The sequence below is a fragment of the Plutella xylostella genome, chromosome 13 (assembly GCF_932276165.1).
Source record: "Plutella xylostella chromosome 13, ilPluXylo3.1, whole genome shotgun sequence".
NCBI lineage: Eukaryota > Metazoa > Arthropoda > Insecta > Lepidoptera > Plutellidae > Plutella > Plutella xylostella.
Window position 1 is genome coordinate 4,197,507 of NC_063993.1, and position 20,140 is coordinate 4,217,646.

Below are 20,140 nucleotides of genomic sequence, written 5' to 3' on the forward strand. Positions count from 1 at the left end.
GGTGGGTGGCTCTACACAACATGTATGAAACTGGAGATTCTCTACCCACTTAATTCTTACTTAAGTACATATTTAAAAGGCTAAGTACCTACAAGTATTATTGCAATATTATGTAAATTAAATTATGTCGTAAACGTGAAATTTCTTTAACGGTAATTGTACAATATACTGGCTAAAATATACTATGTACCTATTATACCCTACAGTACATTCCTGGCTTATATGGCTAAATTAATTGTTGGTGTTACGTTTGTGGGATGTAGCATTACATTATTACTTATTATGGTATCGTCAAAACATACCTACAGTAAAATTTACAGGAAACACATCTAAATAAAGATACATCTTATCTAAACATAGATCAAAAATCGAAACATAGATTTAAAAGGAAAATTTGAATATTTTTACTTTTTAACTGAAAAACTTTGATGTTCTTATTACAAACAGCGAGTGGGTATTTCAGGCAGTTTTGAGACTGATATCATGCATTTACATACACACGGAATAAAGAAATATAAGTAATACAATTATTATTCCTGATGTTATGTAAACAAATGAAGATTCTCTCGTTATTTTAAATTTTGAATTAATTGAAGTCAGTTGTTTAAAACATTTCTGATATCGTTTAAATTATCTCTAAATTGACTGTGTCAGAGACAAATTACATAGAAAATATTATATTGTCTAGGAAAAATATTGTTAACATCTTTAGCACCACTATAGCGATTTTATAAAATCTGTGGCATGTAAAATGTGTGGCTGTGGCTGCACATATCAATCAGATTTAATAATATAATTTGTAAAAGACCTGACTTTTGGGTCATGGTTTAATAAAACTTGGAAATCTTTCCCATTATTATCATTTAAGTATGCTCTTTTCAATTCCTTTTTTGCAAAGATTCTTACAGTTCATGTAACGTGTAAGTCTCAACCCTGGTAAGTTTATAAAATTAATAACTCACATTATGTATAATGTATATATAAATAAATTATAGGATATTTGTATATAAAACTCATTATTAATACCTAAAAAATTACATCATGTTTAACATGTCTGCGTTTTTTTCGCTAAACATAAGAAATAGGTTTTTAAGTATACGTCGGTGTAAATAAAGTTTTGTTAAATTTCATTTTCATTCTAAGCGTCTTTGTCAGGAACAACTACCTACTTATAAGTGCTTAATTTTACGGCCAGCGAACTACTCTGACGATGAATAGCAATCGTTATACGAAGAATCTGAAATGTGATTTACAGGTGAATAACATCAAAACTATCACTTTCAATTGAGCAGTAACATGTACGTTCACAAAGGCAGCGTCTAAGGTTTTCTGTTAAGCTTTTGAGGTTTTTATGTCTTTGTTGAGTTGTTTATTTTTTGCATCTGTTGCTTTATTTTGGGACGAAGTGCTCACGGTGGTTTTGGTGGATGACACTGTGTGAGTGCTTGTTTTTGAATGCGTTACAGTTGAAGTGGGTAGTTTAGATGTTTTGGTAGTAGAGGCAGAAGCAGTAGTGGCGGCTGCGCCAGTCTGTCTTACTGTCGATGTGGTGGGAGTCTTGCTCGTGGTGGTCGCGGATTTAGACGCCACAGTTACGTTCATTGTTTTTGTGGTAGACCGCACACTTCCAGTGCTCGCTGCTGCTTTAACTGGCTTTGTCTTTTCTTTTTCATTTGTACTATTGCTGGTTTCGGTTTTAGAGACTAGTGGTGTAATGTTTGTTTTATCAGTTTCTTTTAATTCTTTAGGTACGGACTTGCTTGTTTCGACTTTAGTAACTGGTGGTATAATGTTTGTTTTATCAGTATCTTTAGATTCTTTGGGTGAGGACTTGCTTGTTTCGTTTTTAAGGACTGGTGGTATAATGTTTGTTTTATTAGTATCTTTAGATTCTTTAGGTGAGGACTTGCTTGTTTCGTTTTTAAGGACTGGTGGTATAATGTTTGTTTTATCAGTATCATTTGATTCTTTAGGTGAGGACTTGCTTGTGTCGAGCTTAGGGAGCGGTGGTATAATGTTTGTTTTATCAGTATCTTTTGATTCTTTAGGTGAGGACTTGCTTGTTTCGAGTTTAGGGACTGGTGGTATAATGTTTGTTTTATCAGTATCTTTTGATTCTTTAGGGGAGGACTCAGCTTTTGGTGTAACTTTATAAGCAGTTACAAAACTTACCGTAGATGAACTTGAACTATCACTTTTTAATTTAACTTTGTCAGAGTCGGAATCCGTTGACTCTTCAATTGGTGCAAATTTTGGAAGTTGGTATTTACTATGGTCTAACTTACTTAGATTCTTTGTACTTTTTGTTACGTCAATATGATCTGTTGATGTAGAAGTGGTTTTTGTTTCGATAGGCTTTGACATCCTTGATGCTAAACTTTTAGATTTTTCATCTTCTCTGTTCCTTCGCTCAAGTTCAGCTTCTAATTCGCTGAGCTTCTTTTTTAACTCCTCTTTTTCAGAGTCTTTCGCTGTATTTTTCTCGTTTTCTTCTCCTTTCTTATCTTTTAATATTTTATTTGTTACTAAAGATTCTACTATTATTGTCTTGTCTTTTAATTGGTTACTATCTGCAGAATAAACACCCTTAACATCCTTACTAGTATAAGCGTTAAAATTTTCTTTTATTTTAGTTTCGACTGTGGCAGTATTAGAAGTATTTTTTACGTCACTATTCTTAGACACAGACATTTTTAAATCAGTTAATGTACCAGCGTCTGCTTTAGGTACTGAGGTTAGTATTTTAACTCCAGTACCTTTAGTGGAATCCAGGACATTATCTTTACTAGCATTAGGTTTAATGCCTGGTTTAACAGATTTTATATCGTGTGCAATCGAACCCGGTACTGAAGTTATATTTTTATTACTCATTTGCATATCATGTTTCTTGACTTCGTCAGCTTTTGCTTTATCGGTAGATTCATTTAACACATTATTACTTTCAATGGTAGACGAAATGGGAACGCCTGTAGTGTGCGTTGGTTCCATCTGTTTGGTTTTCCCGTCTGAATGTATTTTTGCAGTCGTAAAAATTAGTGGACTACTAGTATGCCCAATAGGTTTGTTACTATCAACTTCAACGAGTAATTGCGTTTTAGGCGCAGGGTCGCTTGGCTTCGGTGCATTTATATTAGCATAAACATTTGAGCTCATGACGTGTCCAGTCACGACAGTTTTAACAGTGCCGCAGTCTTTCACGCCATTAGCGGTCACCGTGGCTGCTGGCTGTTTGGATTGAAATACCTTAGTAGCAACGCCGCCGATCGGCTGGTCAGTCTTACATTTGGACATTAATAACTTGGCACTTTGAGCGGAGATTTCGTTCTTCTCCCTCTGCAGCAGCGGCTCGATGGCGGCGTCGTCGGACTCGTGGCTGAAGTTCTGCACGCGGCGCTTGAGCGAGCTCCGAGTGGTCTTGAGGATGCCGGCGCTGGTCCGCCGGTGCTCGTCCGCGCCGCTCGTCACGGACGTGGAGTCGCCGCCATCTTGCGAGGTCTGGAAATAGAGGTAAATGTTACTATATCGCTCATTTTTTATTGCAATGTGTGAATCTTAAGAGCTGGGTCAATAAATTTATCATTTTCAATGACTTGCTACAGAAAACTAACAGTAGACTTCTATGTATAGGTCACTAACAGCAGCATTGCCTCAAGCTAGAACAGTCTAGCTTACTTTCCACATGGCGACGAGCGGGTGCATGGGTCATGACAGAAAACTATGACCAACAGTAGAATTTACAGTAGACATTACATTCTGCCTACTGGTTACTCACGGCACAGGCTTAGCCTAGTGTGAGAACCCCAGCTGCCATAGTTTTAAATCTGGTCCAAATGATTTAAAACTGTTTTATATGCACTACATTTATTAAGATAACTTGTGTGGTGATAATTTTGGTTCAATAAATATACCTATATTTTTTTAATTTTCACAGTAGACCTAGTTAGAACCTATCGAAGGTCACTAACGCATTACTTGTACCTAGAATAGTCTATGTTTTATTTTATTGTTTTATTTTATTTTTTTGAACAATATGGTACACAAAACAGCAATTAATCGTAACATGAGAAGAGGTATTCATTTATATAACTAAGAACTAGATTAACTACCTAGGTATGTAATATGTTTACACATCATGAAAATCTTAAGCTAACACAAGTTTATAATGTTACCTTCCGCATGGCGACGAGCGGGTGCATGGGTCAGGCGGCGGGCGCGCGGTCGCGCACCACGGGGCGGCCGTGCAGCAGCAGCACCGGCGGCGCCAGCTCGGGCTCGGGCGCCGTCAGCGGGCAGCCCGACTTGCCCCACTCGGACGTGGGGCGGGAGAGCGCTCGCGCTTTCTGTGGGGGGTGAGAGATAAATTTATTTAGGTACATTATGTTATGCAAATACTAGCTTTTCAAACAATGTTCGCTAAACCCTAAACGGTCTTCCCGTGGGAATCCTGGGATAAAAAGTACGTATAACTATAAACCTTCCTCTTAAATCACCTTACATGTCATTATGTCATAGATAGATCCAATGAGCTAATGCTGAGATTAGCTAAAGATGGGCAGTCACATACCTAAATGTACGTGAACATAATCATATTATATGTGTGTGTGCTTTCTATTATAACTAAGTGTTAAATAGTGTAATTAGTTATACCAAATAAAAATTTTATTAGCCTGGAAAACCTATAAAAGTAGTAGCCAAATTCAAACTGTCCTTAATTATTTTAATAACTATTGTGGCAGAACATAATAAAAGTGTGTCGTAGGTTGTTGGGTGAATGTTACAAAAAATCGTGAGACTTGATTATCTAAAGGCGAAAAACGTCGCTATACAATAAGTTTAATCGTGTGACCGTCGCCTTATTGTTAAACAAGTAATTGTTTCTTCCGTTTTAACTTTATAAAGTTGTAATTTAATATTTGACTCATCAAATCTTCAAATCTAATAGAAGAGTTTTTTTGCTACACCGGATAAAATTCAGAAGGTCGGCAGGTAAAAACTATTGAATCTACGATAGTAAATACTAACTATTTTTAGTTAGGTAGATTACCAACAGTACATTCCTGGCTTATTTGTTTTCGTACAAAAATATTTAAAATCCTGAAATGCCGAGTTGTAAAATCGAATTTACCAATGTGATATCTATTAATTATGCAGTTGATAATTATGTAGCTGTATTAAAATAATTGCCTCAGTAAACCTAATCCGACAATACTACTGCGCATTTTTGTGTAGCAGCCGTATTTAAATAAAATTATAATTAGTATTGGGGATGCAACCTGCGTAACTCGACCTCAACCTTAATTCCTATCCGCTTCGATCTAAACTACCTACCTCCATAATGGTCAAGTCATCAGGTCCGCTACAGATCTGGTCGACGGCCATGAGCACGACGACCACGACGGGCAGCACGCCCAGCGTCCAGCCCACCGCGTCCGCCCACATCGGGTACACGTAGTGCCCGTACGACGCCGGCTTGTACTCGATCCAGTTAAACACCAGGAGGGCTAGCACGGGGCGCATTTAAGGCGCGACAAAAGTTTTGCATCGCGCGGCCTTAAAAGAGAGTGCGACGGAGAACTTTTGCAACGTCATAAATGCGCCCCGTGCTAGCCCTTCAGGTGTTCAACTGGATCGAGTACCTATATACAAGCCACGCAGCCTCCAAAGAGAGCGCGACGGAAAACTTTTGTCACGACTTCATAGCGCCCCGTGCTAGCCCTTCTGCTTAACTCACTTTGTGCATATAATATCCGCTGTAAACTACATACCTCCATAATGGTCAGGTCGTCGGGCCCGCTGCAGATCTGGTCGACGGCCATGAGCACGACGACCACGACGGGCAGCACGCCCAGCGTCCAGCCCACCGCGTCCGCCCACATCGGGTACACGTAGTGCCCGTACGACGCCGGCTTGTACTCGATCCAGTTGAACACCAGGAGGGCTAGCACGGGGTGTAAGGTGTGACAAAGGTTCTCCGTCGCGCTCGTTCTTGAGGCTGCGCGTTGTGAGTGAGCGCGATATAAAAAAATTGACACGTTTTAAATGCACCCCGTGCTAGCCCTTCAGGATGAACACCTGCTTAACTCACTTGGTATATATACGACGTAATACATATAATATACGATGTAACCTACCTACCTCCATAATCGTCAACTCTTTAGGGCCGCTGTTAATCTGCAGCAACCCTATTATATTATCTGTGGAGACGTAAGTGCCTGCACCGTCTTGACTCAAAATCAATCTTTCTTCATCATTCTACATACCTCCATAATAGTCAAGTCGTCAGGGCCGCTGCAGATCTGGTCGACGGCCATGAGCACGACGACCACGACGGGCAGCACGCCCAGCGTCCAGCCCACCGCGTCCGCCCACATCGGGTACACGTAGTGCCCGTACGACGCCGGCTTGTACTCGATCCAGTTGAACGCCAGGAGGGCTAGCACGGGGCGCATTTAAGGCGTGACAAAGGTTCTCCGTCGCTCTCACTCTTGAAACTGCACGTTGTGAGACTTGTGAGTGAGCGCAATGCAAAACTTTTGTCACGTCTTAAATGAGCCCCGTGATAGCCCTTCAGAACACCTGCTTTGTTCTCCGTCGCGCACGCTCTTAAGGCTGCGCGTTGTGATTAAGCGAGATGCAAAACTTTTGTCACGTCTTAAATGCGCCCCGTACTAGCCCTTCTGCTTAACTTACTTTGTGCATATCCGGTGTAAGCTACATACCTCCATAATGGTCAGATCATCAGGGCCGCTGCAGATCTGGTCGACGGCCATGAGCACGACGACCACGACGGGCAGCACGCCCAGCGTCCAGCCCACCGCGTCCGCCCACATCGGGTACACGTAGTGCCCGTACGACGCCGGCTTGTACTCGATCCAGTTGAACACCAGGATGAACTGCGGGGAATAGGGAGAAGTTAGTGGATGCTTCTACTAGCAGAGCTGTACTGGGAAATTATCCAGTGTTGGAGATCGCCGCTAGTATACGGCTGTAGATTATTAAAGTAAATCATTCGAATGCATAATCATATTAGTCGTCATATCTTGCAAAGACGATATAAACGTGGTATACGTCATTTAGTCAGCTGGGCTGACGACTTTATGTACAGGTAACTGCAGCGGTCTCCAATACGAAATCATGACTGCCAACAGATGGCAGCACTACCAGAAGAATAAACTGACCTATCTATCTATCATGGCAAGCTGATTTTCCGCATTTAATCTCTAAGAAACTGACCTAAGTAGTTGAAAAGCCGGTGCTCACGACTAGCGCCGACGGCGTGATGACCCGCCACATGGAGCTCCAGAAGATGACCCACAGCTTGCTCTGCTTGCCGATCATCTGCTGGATGTCGCGGCAGAACTTCTCCGCGCCGTAGATCCACGCGATCAGCACGCACTCGCCGATGGTGATGATGAGCGAATATTGACCAGCCCATTACTATAGTGGCTTATGGCGATGCCATCAACAGTAATTATTGCTATCCAAAATGGCACCACGGATGGAAAACCTACGTCTACGCCATCGGTCATCGTGACTGCCATATAGAAGACGACGCTATCAAAAGAAGGAAGATAGCTGAAAAAGTAATTGAAAAGCTGGTAACTCACGACTAGCGCCGACGGCGTGATGACCCGCCACATGGAGCTCCAGAAGATGACCCACAGCTTGCTCTGCTTGCCGATCATCTGCTGGATGTCGCGGCAAAACTTCTCCGCTCCGTAGATCCACGCGATCAGCACGCACTCGCCGATGGCGATGATCAGCACGGACCAGTTCGCCGCGTACTTGTCCATCAGCTGCAGCCAGTACATGCCGCTCTGGAATTGGGGTGAGGAGTTATTGGGGTGGTCTTGGTTTGTGAGGTTTTCAAGGGTGTTGCAAAAAGGATATACTAAGCCGAAACCTACGTGTGCTGTGCAGCATGTTATATCTAAGCCCGAAAAGGAAATCAGAATGTCAATATTCACGAAAAAAATATATCATACGGCACACGTAGGTTTCGGCTTACCGTAAACTTATGATAAATTTACTGGATGACCTGTACTGAACATACAGTAAGTAACCCATTAATCTGTAGTTAAGAATAAAATGGGCCGGCTCGATACTTACAAAAGTGTACACACACACAAACCTTTTTAGGTACAATGGACTTTAATTTTACTATACTCGTATCACATGATGTAACAGTAACAAAAACTAGACACTTGAGCGCGTCTAGGATTTGACACCGGGGTAATAATCAGAATAGTGCCGTCGCTGCTGACTGCCCAGGGTGCACCTATGTGTTAAGTACAGCTGATACGTCACTCAGTGCGGCTCCTTCCATCCACGAGTACCAGTACAGTAGTAACTCACATTGGTGGTGAAGATGAGTCCGCCGAGGTAGCCGAACACGGCCACGGTGAGCACTACCCACACCTTGCGCTGCCGGAAGTTGGGGAACCGGTCCAGGATCGCCGTCGTCACCGTCTCCATCAGCGCGAACTGGGGAGTACAGACTCTTAGTGACATAGAAGAAGGAGATAAGTAACAAAAGGCAATCATTCCGAAGAAAAGTGTACCCGATTCTACCTTTGTCTAGTCTAGTGAATTATTTACTTTACCTCGCGTTAACTGTGCTCTAATTGGAGTAAAAAGATATGTAAAGTCATGGAAATAGAAAAAAAGTATTTTTTTACTTCCATGTGTAAAGTATGTTTTTTTCAGGGACACGCTTAAAATATGCAGTGTGTATGATTTCTTGGTTTTATTTTCTATGCCATTTCTGGTATTGCGAGGTGCCTAAACCAACTAACTAATCATCTGTGTATCTCATAAACTATGTTTACTCATGTCGGGACACTTCCGCTAGCGGAAACTCATACTTATGGCAATGTTAGCTTGTGCTAGTAGAACGTTAGTTTATACTTACTTTTGGGAAAGTTGGACTTACAAAGTACGGTGATAAGTTTTTTTTTTCTTTGAATAAACCCTAATAATCTTTATAGTTGCACTACTGTAACTGGGGGAAGAAGTAATTCCACATGTATTTAAATTGCAACCTTTGTTATAGTAAGATATGCGTAATGTACTTCTGTTGATCGGACAGTCAGTGTTCCTCTCGGTCCACCCGGCGACACGGCACGCAAAAAACCTGCGAGTCCAGGCTGAGCGTGAGCAGTATGACGAAGAACAGGATGGACCAGAGCGGCGACACGGGCAGCCGCGTCACCACCCGGCGACACGGCACGCAACAAACCTGCGAGTCCAGGCCGAGCGTGAGCAGCATGACGAAGAACAGGATGGACCAGAGCGGCGACACGGGCAGCCGCGTCACCACCTCCGGGTACACTATGAACGCCAGCCCCGCGCCCTGGTCCACCACCTTGTCCACCTGAGAACAGAATATAATAAATAAATATTAGCTGTCACTAAACTTAATTCTAAAGTGAGGTTGCCAAGTTTGGTAAGGACAGAAGGGATGAGCTGATCTGATGTCCAAAAGGTTAAACATTCTATGCTACCAGACAGGCTAGTCAATCAGTCGCATAACTCTCTATTGATCATCTCCACTATTGCTTTATCAGAGTGATCGTGTGTACTGTGCACACACTTTGTGCACTTATTATCTTCAATTACTGATTTTACTACATACTATACTGATCTATGCGATCGGTCCCCGTGGTCAAAATTTGGCTAGTAGGCTTAAAGGACATTATTTTTACGGTTCTACCTTTTTTGGCCTAAGATTTATTTGCCTAATCTCATATTGCATAGTAACGTTTGGTCAAAGTCTCGTTTCGCCGAAAATCGTATGGCATAAATCTCTTTTATTAAAAAGTTATTTCGCATAATCTTGGTTAGCCTAATAATGGTATGGCCAAATCTTGAATAGCCTAATGATGCTATGGCTTAGGTTATACAAAGTAATAATATTCGTTTGGCTTTAGCTTTGATGGATCGTCTCCCTACATAGTGCAAACTCTTGCCTTGTATTGTGGCCGCTATGTGGGAAACGCTCCGCTCCGCTTCGCTGCGCTCCGCTTTGCGTTTGACGATAATGTGCACCTATCTTTAGGTTTCGATCCCATGGGGTTTAATGGCTTATGTAATCATTATAATGGTCCTTCACTTTCGATATTTTGATCATTCAATACTGTAATTTTCATTATGTATCAGAAAAATACCACAATTTGTACATTTACAACATACTTAATATAGTATTTATTATGATAATAGTAGGAGAAACAAGATTATACCAATACGAAAAATTTGAGCAAACGAGACTTAGGTGTTTCAAGTTTGTGCCAAAAGATTTTTAGACGAAACGAGTCTTATGCCACATAAGTCTTGGCGAAGTGATGATTCTACCAAAAAAGTTTAGACCTTACGAGTTATGCGAAACGAGTTTAGGGCAATAAAGATTAGGCGAGATGAGGGGAACCCTATTTTTACAATTGTGTGCTGAGGTAAATAAAAAACTACTAAGTATTATAATAACTATGCTGAAGTATATTTTTACCTCCACATCCAGCTCGTGCGCCAGGAAGCCGATGACGGAGAAGATGACGAGCCCCGCGAAGAACGACGTCGCGATGTTCGACGCGGCCACGATCAGGGAGTCGCTGGAATTTATGGAATTTCAGACAAATATTCATAGGAAGGAAGGAGATATTTTATAGTTGAAGAAGGCTTTTAACAATTAATTTGTAAGAGTTATGGAGGCTGTAACGAAATGTAATGTAAAACTCGCTCGTTTAGGGACATAGGAACTACACACACGAGCAATAAAAAAGTTCCGTATTATGTCACTGGAACTTTTCATTGCTCTTGTCGTGAGTGTAGGTTTTTTTTTTATTTAGGTCACGTGTAGGTACCGTATTAGATGACTTACATGTAGCAGTTGTTGGTGAACTTGTTGTAGGAGGAGAGCGTGATGAGGCCGCCCCACGCCGGGCTCAGCGCGAAGAATATCTGCACCGCCGCGTCGCCCCACACCTAACAACACAGAAATTACTCACATCTTTAGAAATACCTATACCTAATTAAATACTGTGTTTTCATACCCTAACGCTAAATTATGATATCCAATTCGGAGTAGGTACGCATGGATTTAAATCCCGATAGTAGCTACTACCATCCGTACTACCCAGTCGAAAAAGATCTTGGGTCCAAAATCTTAAAGACTGGTAAAACACCGACACCACAACCTTGTTCCGAGCAGCAGTCTCGAAGGAAAGAATAAGCCAGATGATTGCCGACCTCCAATAGGAGATGGTACCCAAAGAAGAAGAAGTAGGTACTAAGCTATTGCGGTCTATTAAACACATATAAAACCCAAAAAAGTATACCTGCCTCTACTGGGAATCATAACCGGTACCCTCGGCGCACCAGTCATCTTTACTAAACATTATGCTATCTTATTAATTATATTCTCGGGAAAAGAGTTTGAAAAGTGATTGAAACAAAAGAAAAAAGAACCTACACAATTTGTTAGGTCTTAAAATTCAACATTGGAACAGAACTGTAATAACAAACCTGCGCATTCAAGAGCTGACTGAAGTCGGGCGTGAGGTAGAAGATGATCCCGGTGGAGGCGCCGGGCAGCGTCACGCCGCGGAAGAACAGGATCACCAGCACCACGTACGGGAACAGCGCCGTGAAGTACACCACCTGGGTACATAATGTAACTAATAACAAACCAATATTGTGTCAACTTATAGGCTTTGTAAGGTTCCAGGCTTCTTTTAACGTACGCACATGACAGATAAAGACGGATTGTAAGATAAATTTCTCCATTAGTTGAAGAAAAGACAGTACTTATATACCTACTCGTAAATGAATTTTTGTAAGTACTTACTACATTTTTTTATTTTACTTACGTTTATTTTAATCAATGGGTGAAATACTTAAGTTCCGTATTCATAAGAAGTTTGTTATAGTCATAGTAGAATGCATTGGATAATCATTGGTCGGATCAGTATGATAAAATTTAAGTGACGTTAACATGCCTACATAAATGAGCATAATTTTACATCACGAATTCACATTTGCTTAATTTTCTCCAATAAGTAACTACGTATATTCATATGAAAATGCATAATGATATGCGATGCACCATTCTCCAATCTGCATACTATAATAACGTACATAATGCATTTACAATGATTCAATACGTGTTACATAATTTATGGAAATTGTCTTTCTAAATTAAAATATTATTTAATTTCATGATGTTTGCGTTAGGTAAGGCACAGAAAAGACATTATTTTACATACATAATTTTCGCATTATTATGTCACAGATGCGTCTGTCCAGCTTTCTCCGTGGATCATCAACCAACGTCATAAATTAAGCAAAAACTCTGAGATGTAGGTTAAAATTATGCTGTGATTCCGATACGATCTGTAAAGTACCTAGGGACCTAATAATTAATCGACTATTTGCGGCGCGATTCGTTCACCTATACCTATACCTACCTATAAACACGATTCTAAAATATTTACTAACCTTGCCAGAAGACTGCACCCCCTTGCACAGACAGAGGAAGACGATGAGCCAGGCGGCGAACAGGCACACGGCCATGCCCAGCCGGATCTGCCCCGTCTCCTCGATCCCTGATGACAGGCCCAGCACCTGGTTTCTGAAGGGAGAACATTTATGTTAGGCGGCTCATGTTTTGTTAGTGACGTCTTTGGCTAATTAAATATAATATAATACAATGAATTTTAAACAAATGATTAAAGTCACCTTCAGAAAAACAACGCATAAGAGGGCTACATCAATAAGCAAGTAAGTACACAATAGTATACAATTAAGCGAGTTTTCTCTTACGCAAATTCCAATGACGTAAGCAAAACGTAAAACGGGCCACAGTTTCAACGGGCAACATTCACGATCACAACAACAGGATCGCAAACAATGAGACTCGAGATTCAAAGAAGAAATCCGTACAAAAGTGTCGGCTGAGAGTCTCGAAATGAAGTGAGTGGAAGGTAACGGTATTAAGGGCTATCCACACATTTTCGGGTAAGGGCTATCCGACATCCGTGTTCCGAGTTCTACGTTTCAGTGATCCCAAACTATGACCAAACACTGACGCCTGACACGGAGCTGCGTGTGAACAAGTTCATACAATTTGTAAGTAAGAGAACTCTCGAACTCTCTTCGAACCTTCGAACCTCCGTTTACGTTGCGTTTCGTCAACTGTCATTGTCAAAATGTAAGGCAAATTTGTAAGTTCCAAAAGTGACTACGCTGGCGCTGTTCTTTTACCAATATGTTTGTGTAGTATCGAAAATAGTATCGAATCGCCTTCAGTTCCCGGAAATGTGCCCTTTAGGGCTTGTGACAATGGCACTCACGTGAAGTATTCCTCGGCGGGCGGGCGGCGCAGGGCCACGTCGGCCAGCGCGGCGATGTTGTGCTCCGCGGAGTACGACTGGTTGAAGCACTGCCGCAGGTAGTACGTGCCGTTGCTGGCCTCGCAGAGGTCCGCTTCTTCATAGGAATAGCAGTCTGCGAGGAAAATAGTCATGGAGTACGAAAATGTGATGAGGGACTCCTGGCCCGATTCTGGTAATAAGCGGCAGTCCTATTATCTAATACCTTCCATAAGCCGTAAAGCTTCTTTCCAAAAGAAATGTCAAGTGAAATTGCCTCAATAATAATTGCCTCTACTTCTACTGCAAGCAGGAGGATACTCACGCTGCGTGCTCCAATCAGCGTCGCAGTTCTGCCACGGCAGCTGGTAGAAGATGCTCATGAACGACACGGCCATGTAGTAGATGGTCCACGCGATGATGAGGTTGTAGTACAGCATGACGATGCACGACACGATGACCATGCCGTAGCCGAGGCCGCGGAAGAGGGGACAGAAGCGGTTGTAGACGGCCACCGGGCCCAGCGCCGCGTACTGGCCGAAGGAGAGTTCCATGAACATGAGCGGTAGGCCCGCGATCACCAGCATCACCGTGAACGGGATGAGGAAGGCACCTGCGGAATGGTTTTGAGTTGAGTTATTGGTATCTTTATAAGTCGTAAATTTGAGGTCACAATTTTTTCAATAAACTTTACAGGAATTTTATGATGGCATTTGAAGTAACTGATGTCCACTGTGTCATTCTACAGCCTCCCAACATATTATATCTACACAAATAAATATAGATAGTGGATAGGTAACTATAAGTATTCAAGATTAAGATTATCAGGAATTACCATGTATAAGTACCGTACCTCTACATAACATTTTGAATAGCAAGAGACCCGTCTAATGCATAATACTTTCTCAACACATATTTGAGCGTCATTCGACCAGTTTAAAAAATATCTACCTACTAACTTAGTTAAATAATGATCATTGATGTAAGTAGTACCTATCCAGATTCCAGTCAGAGTGCCAATGACCGGAAATTAGACTTGATTTAGATAAGATCGTAAGTTGGATAATAATTATCTACATCGTGAACCGTTAGCAGAATTACTTAAGCAGGTACAAATATAACTGTTAATTACTTTTCATTCGAACAATTCGTTTATCATCACGTTAGTTTGTAACCCATATCATAGAATTTTCAGGCATTGATTAGGATAGATCGGAAAGAATGAATGATATAATTATAAGTTTTTCCGTTCCATTAATATCTGAAAAAGTTATCACCTGGCATGATCTAACTATGGTAACGTATACACAGAGAAATTAGAACTTGAGCTCATAATCTAATTAGTGCAGCTTCGGTAACTCAGGGGGTATCGGAGGTGTCAGCTTTCTGCAGTCCAAGGCTGTGATCAAAACAACTGCCTACTGCCTTCTTATTGATCTTTCCTGTGAAGTAAGTATACAATATAATAGGTTTATGGTAGGTACTAATAATAAATACCTACTTCTATTCAAGATAAGTAATCTTTATTAAGTACCTACTTGTTTAATAATCATGTTTAAAATTAATCTGATGTTAATTATTCTATCGTATGGCATAGTGCTCATCGGTATATTGATACGAATGTGACTAAAGCTAACTTTCGCCATTGAATTCAATGATATAGGTCCCAGCGACCCGTTACGCAATCGACCTATATTCCTGTCCCAATGTCACCCACGGGGGAAACCTTAACAAACAACATCTTCGAGCAATAATAGCGTGTTATTAATGACCCAATGAGCCTGTCTAAGGGGATTTGGTTCACATTTTGTCACCGTAAACAAGGCGGGGCGTGACACCAGCACAAGGACTTGAGACGTAAACATGAGGACGAGACAAACTACCTAAATATTCTGTTTATAATAACAAAACAACAGTCTCGTGGTTCAAGATTAACTTCTTGGCTCGAGACTCTTCTGGCGCAACAAATAGGCACAATATTTGCGTGTCAGTCCGTAGTGCAATAGTTTAGTCACGGGACTAGTTCTAGCGAATGGACTTCAAAGCGCGGTATCGCTGGTCCCCTGGCTCGCAGCCAAATACTGCACGAGGCGGGTAGTAGTGCCCCACTTGAATACTGAGCTGCCTTCACAATTGCGGATGACACTAGTTATTGCCATTGTTCACTTTCAGCGTGAATTCAGCTGACGCCAAAAGCTCTGTACGTAACTTGGTGGGAAAACTTTTGCGAGCGTTTGCAGATTTTGGTGTCAGCAGAATAGATATGCAAAATACGTACTTTAAGCTACACAAGTAGGTATAATTCTAGTCTTGTATAGAGTATTGAGTCTTCCCTTAAACATCTGTTGAATGAAATGTTCTCAGAATCATAACGTAATATTCAATGAAAATCCACCTTTTATAGTAGTGTGCCTCTATTTCTAAAGCGTTGTAGATTATATCGCTTTTCCTTTGAATAAATAACGCTCAGGTAACTGCTGAAAGTAGCGTCAACAATTAACAACGGGAGCGCACCTGTGTCCGCTAACAAGGCCGGTACATTAGCTGTTCCCGCAACACTAGCGTCCGGGACACATCTCGCGAGCGCCAGAAGGGGCCCATTGTTGCTGGAACAACTTTGTTATCTCACTTGGCGTGCCGAGGACACTCCGGCAACACGGGAAGTTATGTCCGTAACTCATGTCTTTATTACGATGATGATTGATGATGTCTAGTGAAATAAATAGCCTGCCGGGTTAATTATTTCGAATGCGTCGGCGGAGTGAAAAAGTTAACCGACACAACTGTGTTAACCACTTTTTTAAGCTGCCTACCTAGATGAGTTATATAAAATCATGTCGTATTTGTTGTTTCTTGTTAGAATATTACGCAAAACAGGACTCGCGAAATATTATAAAACCTGCTAGACAGTGATTCACCTACATACATACAGGTAAGTTTGTATGGTTTAACATGTTCCTAGTTACATTAGCTGATTTGATTACTTGTCTTGTAGCAGGCAGCGAAAGGAGTTTCGAATATATTGTTATTGTTACAGTTATGTAAATAGATAGGTCTTAATCTAGGCAAGTGTATGAAATTTGTTTGCGTTATCATCCTTTATCAGAGATTCGTAAATACTGTCAAAGGTATTACTTGGAATTTAGGTTTAGTTCAGTATTAGCATACTATTGAACCTTAGCTATATTAGGCGTTATTAGCGTAATTGCCAATAGTTCCACGTTACCGTTGATGTAGAACACATAGCCCGAGGCTGCGGCTGTCTCCAATAATTTATAGCAGAAATTCGAGCCCTCCAGACCTGAATATTCACCTACAACCCCAACCTATAGAGCACAGAAAGAGTGGTGACTAACCTTTACCGTTGTTGTATCAAAGATATAGGAAGCTAAAGCACGAACAAAACTAGTTTTCGATCCTCCAGCTGTCGCCCAGCACGGAAAACAGTATACCCTGTCAGTCCTAGATGTCCACCTACAGCATGTCCAAAAAAGTGTTGACTGACCTCCCCCGTTGTTGTAGCACAGGTAGGGGAACCGCCACACGTTGCCGAGCCCCACGCTGTAGCCCAGCAGAGACAGCTGGAAGTCAAACCTGTCAGTCCTGGAATCTCCAGGTACCTAAAGCTACACGACACAGAAAGAGTGGTGACTATGAAGTGGGAACTACGGGAAGCAAAAGCACTTACGAAACACGTTTTAGAGCCCCCTGCTGTAGCCAAGCAGGAACAACAGGATACCCTGTCAGTCCTAAATATCCACCTACAGGGTGTCCAAAAAAGTGGTGACTGACCTCCGCCATTGTTGTAGCATAGATAGGGGAACCGCCACACGTTGCCGAGCCCCACGCTGTAGCCCAGCAGAGACAGCAGGAAGTCGAAGCGGCCGGTCCAGTTGCCGCGCTCCGGCTCCTCGGCGGCCGCGGTGCCCGCATCCTCGTCGCCGTTCTGGTACACAAAATTATGATGAAGGTGGCTGAAAGTTGCGTTCTTGGTCTGTATAGCTAACACTAGAAATGGACTAGAGTTCGACACCTTCGTGAAAGGATTAGCCAGACGTAGTAGTAGCAACGCGGGAAAGTATAAGTGCCATGAGCCGAGGAGTTGAAATCATGAATGGCTGTAAGAGCAGATCCTTTTATATGTAGGTACTTATATCTGAGATTCATACCGGTGCGTTAAATGTCCTTGAGTCTTATAGAAAGGTAAGTACTCGGTAGAAACTAAATGAGGAAGACCGAGGACAGAGTATCATGACGCTCCTTGAGAGTGGAGTATATGAAACCGTGGACAACGGGTTTATAATAAAGCCAAAAAAGAGAGTTAACTATAATCGTTAATCGTCATTCTGAAAAACTTTTTTTATATTTGTTACTGTAAAAGCCCGAACAACGGTAAATCCTAGGATTTACCAGTCAATCTTAGGATTTACCAACATGAGTTGGTAAATGTAAGGATTTGTGAAAATGGGTCATTTTTTTCGGGCTTTTACCATCAGAATTTGGTAAATGCTAGGTTTTTTCCACTGACACCTAGTAAAAGTTGGTTTTGGAAATATAAAAAAAAAATTATTACCTATTCATTTATATCAACCCAATAACCACTTGTCGAAAAGAAATTGGAGGTCAAGGTCATTCATCAACTTTTGGGCGATGTAATGCACCGGATTATGGTATTTATGTGTATAGTAATAGATGCGAATTATCATTGAATGCTGGATTATTGGAAAATAACTTTATTTTCACTCATTCACTGAACGATAATTTAAACACGGAAACCGGAAGTAAAATAATTTTCACGTATATTATTGTTGACGTCGAGTAAATTAGATTGCAATAATAAATATTTCTTAAGTTCGGTTAGTTATAAGTTATCATCATCATCACGACTCATTACGTCCCCACTGCTGGGGCACGGGTCTCCTTCCAATGAAGGAAGAGTTTAGGCCTAGTCCACCACGCTGGCCTAGTGCGGGTTGGTGGACCCCAACACAAGCAAGCTTGTGCTGAGCGAGTTGTCGGGTAAGTGGGCAACCTGACTGTCAGACGTTTTCAAGCCGCCCGAAGGCCTCTGACTAGGCTTAACGACTGCTGCCGAAGCAGCAACCGGGACCCACGGCTTAACGTGCCGTCCGAAGCACGAAAGCATCCAGAAAAGAACCACTTGAAATCGGTCACCCATCCAATGGCTGACCATGCTGGTTGTTGCTAAACCTCAGTGATCAGTTACGATCACTGAAGCCCGCTCGACTACGGACGCTTTGTTCGACTACGGAGGTTATAAGTTATAACCTGGCTTTTTCAACATTTACCGTACCTTAATGTAAATCCTAAGATTTACCAAGTGAATAGTGGTAAAAGTGCGAATCGCAAAATCTTTCGGGCTTTTACCATTAAGAGTTGGTAAATCTTAGGTTTTACGCGTAAATCTTAGGATTTACCGTTGTTCGGGCTTTTACAGTAACATATTCACCACATTTATGTTGGCCATGAGAAATTCAACATTAGCTAAGTTATGAAAAAATTATGAGATGTAAGTACCTACTTTCCTTTTTGGCTTAATTTGGTATAAAATAAAAATAGGCTACATGGTATGTAGGTAGGTACCTCTACCAAAAAGATAAAACCAAAATACAAGTGTTACGGCTACATTCTTATTTCGAGTAAAAAATCATCTGTACTACCTGCATTTATCGTGACGGCCATCGTCCAATTGGTTCTAACTAGAGCATTTCAAAAACAACCCTAATCCGTCGATAAAACCATTTATGTACCTTCCTGTCTATACAGATATTTTATTAGTAGGTAAGCATAGAGTGTTACTTACTTCTGCATGATTTAAATCCTTAGCACCACCTTTTGTGACGACTGGGATGAGGTTGTTGGAGGACGACATGGTTGTTCAGAGAGATGAGCTCCTATCTGCCCCTGCAGGAGGCTCCAGGCGAGCTCCGGCAGGCGACGGCGCGGCACCCGCTCGGCACCACACAACACATAACACACCGCCTATCGACTGACTTCGCGCAAGCTGACTGAACCGACGCAAACAAACGAGAAAACCCTCGTCTTTGTAAAGCTTACTTAAGTTTTAATTGAATAATAAAACAAAATCAAGAAGCAGACCAGTTAAACATACATTGAAGCGAAAATGATAAAACGCAGGAACGCGCAGATGTCAAGTTTCGCATCGACCGAACTCTGAATGAACATCTAGGTCAATATCAAGCCTCCGCCGCCGCCCCCGCGCCCCGCCGCGCGCCCCTCCGGCACCCTGCGATCAAATTTTCCCAACTCATATATCACGTGGAAATTCTCACCGTGAAACTACCTAGCTTAGCGCTCCCGCCACCGTGACTAGAACGTCGCTAATAACTGAAACTCATTAGCAAATTGGCACTAATGTCTCTTGATTTAGATCTAGATCATGTAACCTATATGTACTCGCGTGGTACTTTGTACCTAGGAATCATATGTAGATACTTATGACTAATAAATTACCTGGATTTCTATGTTCCAGTCAACACAAACTTAAAAAGTACTTACAAAATTTTAACTGAAAACATTTATTTACATATACAAGGAGGATTTTCCAGCCATAACTTGAAAAAAATGTTCAGTTAGTTTAAAGGGTAGATTAAAGCGCCTTCTGATCGATCACTAATAGATTTTCACACTCTATTTACTACAAAACTAATATATGAGGTAGATTTACTTTCCTACCCTAGCAGACACACCAAGCTTCTCTTTTCTTGCTGAAAGCTAATGCCGCCCCCGCCAGCCTC

General features: G+C 41.6%; 1 protein-coding gene across 2 annotated transcripts; it reads right to left on the bottom strand.

Annotated features, from left to right (window-relative positions):
* Positions 1–338: 338 nt before the first annotated feature.
* LOC105386946 (sodium- and chloride-dependent glycine transporter 1) lies at positions 339–19,802 on the bottom strand. Of its 2 annotated transcripts, XM_048625095.1 has the most exons (14): positions 19,186–19,802; positions 17,154–17,307; positions 13,687–13,974; positions 13,344–13,497; positions 12,490–12,622; positions 11,518–11,652; positions 10,874–10,977; positions 10,502–10,604; positions 9,239–9,373; positions 8,356–8,484; positions 7,608–7,817; positions 6,720–6,893; positions 4,170–4,340; positions 3,359–3,495 (listed from the first exon to the last, which is right to left on the bottom strand). In XM_048625095.1, the coding sequence occupies exons 1-13, from the start codon at positions 19,252–19,254 to the stop codon at positions 4,200–4,202; spliced, it is 1,929 nt and encodes a 642-aa protein (XP_048481052.1). In that variant the 5' UTR covers positions 19,255–19,802; the 3' UTR covers positions 3,359–3,495; positions 4,170–4,199. The 2 variants fall into 2 exon arrangements, with proteins under 2 accessions (XP_048481051.1, XP_048481052.1); XM_048625094.1 differs by lacking the exons at positions 6,720–6,893; positions 7,608–7,817; positions 8,356–8,484; ... (7 more) ...; positions 17,154–17,307; positions 19,186–19,802 and adding an exon at positions 5,329–5,480 and having other exon boundaries at positions 339–3,495.
* Between the last annotated feature and the right edge of the window lie 338 nt (positions 19,803–20,140).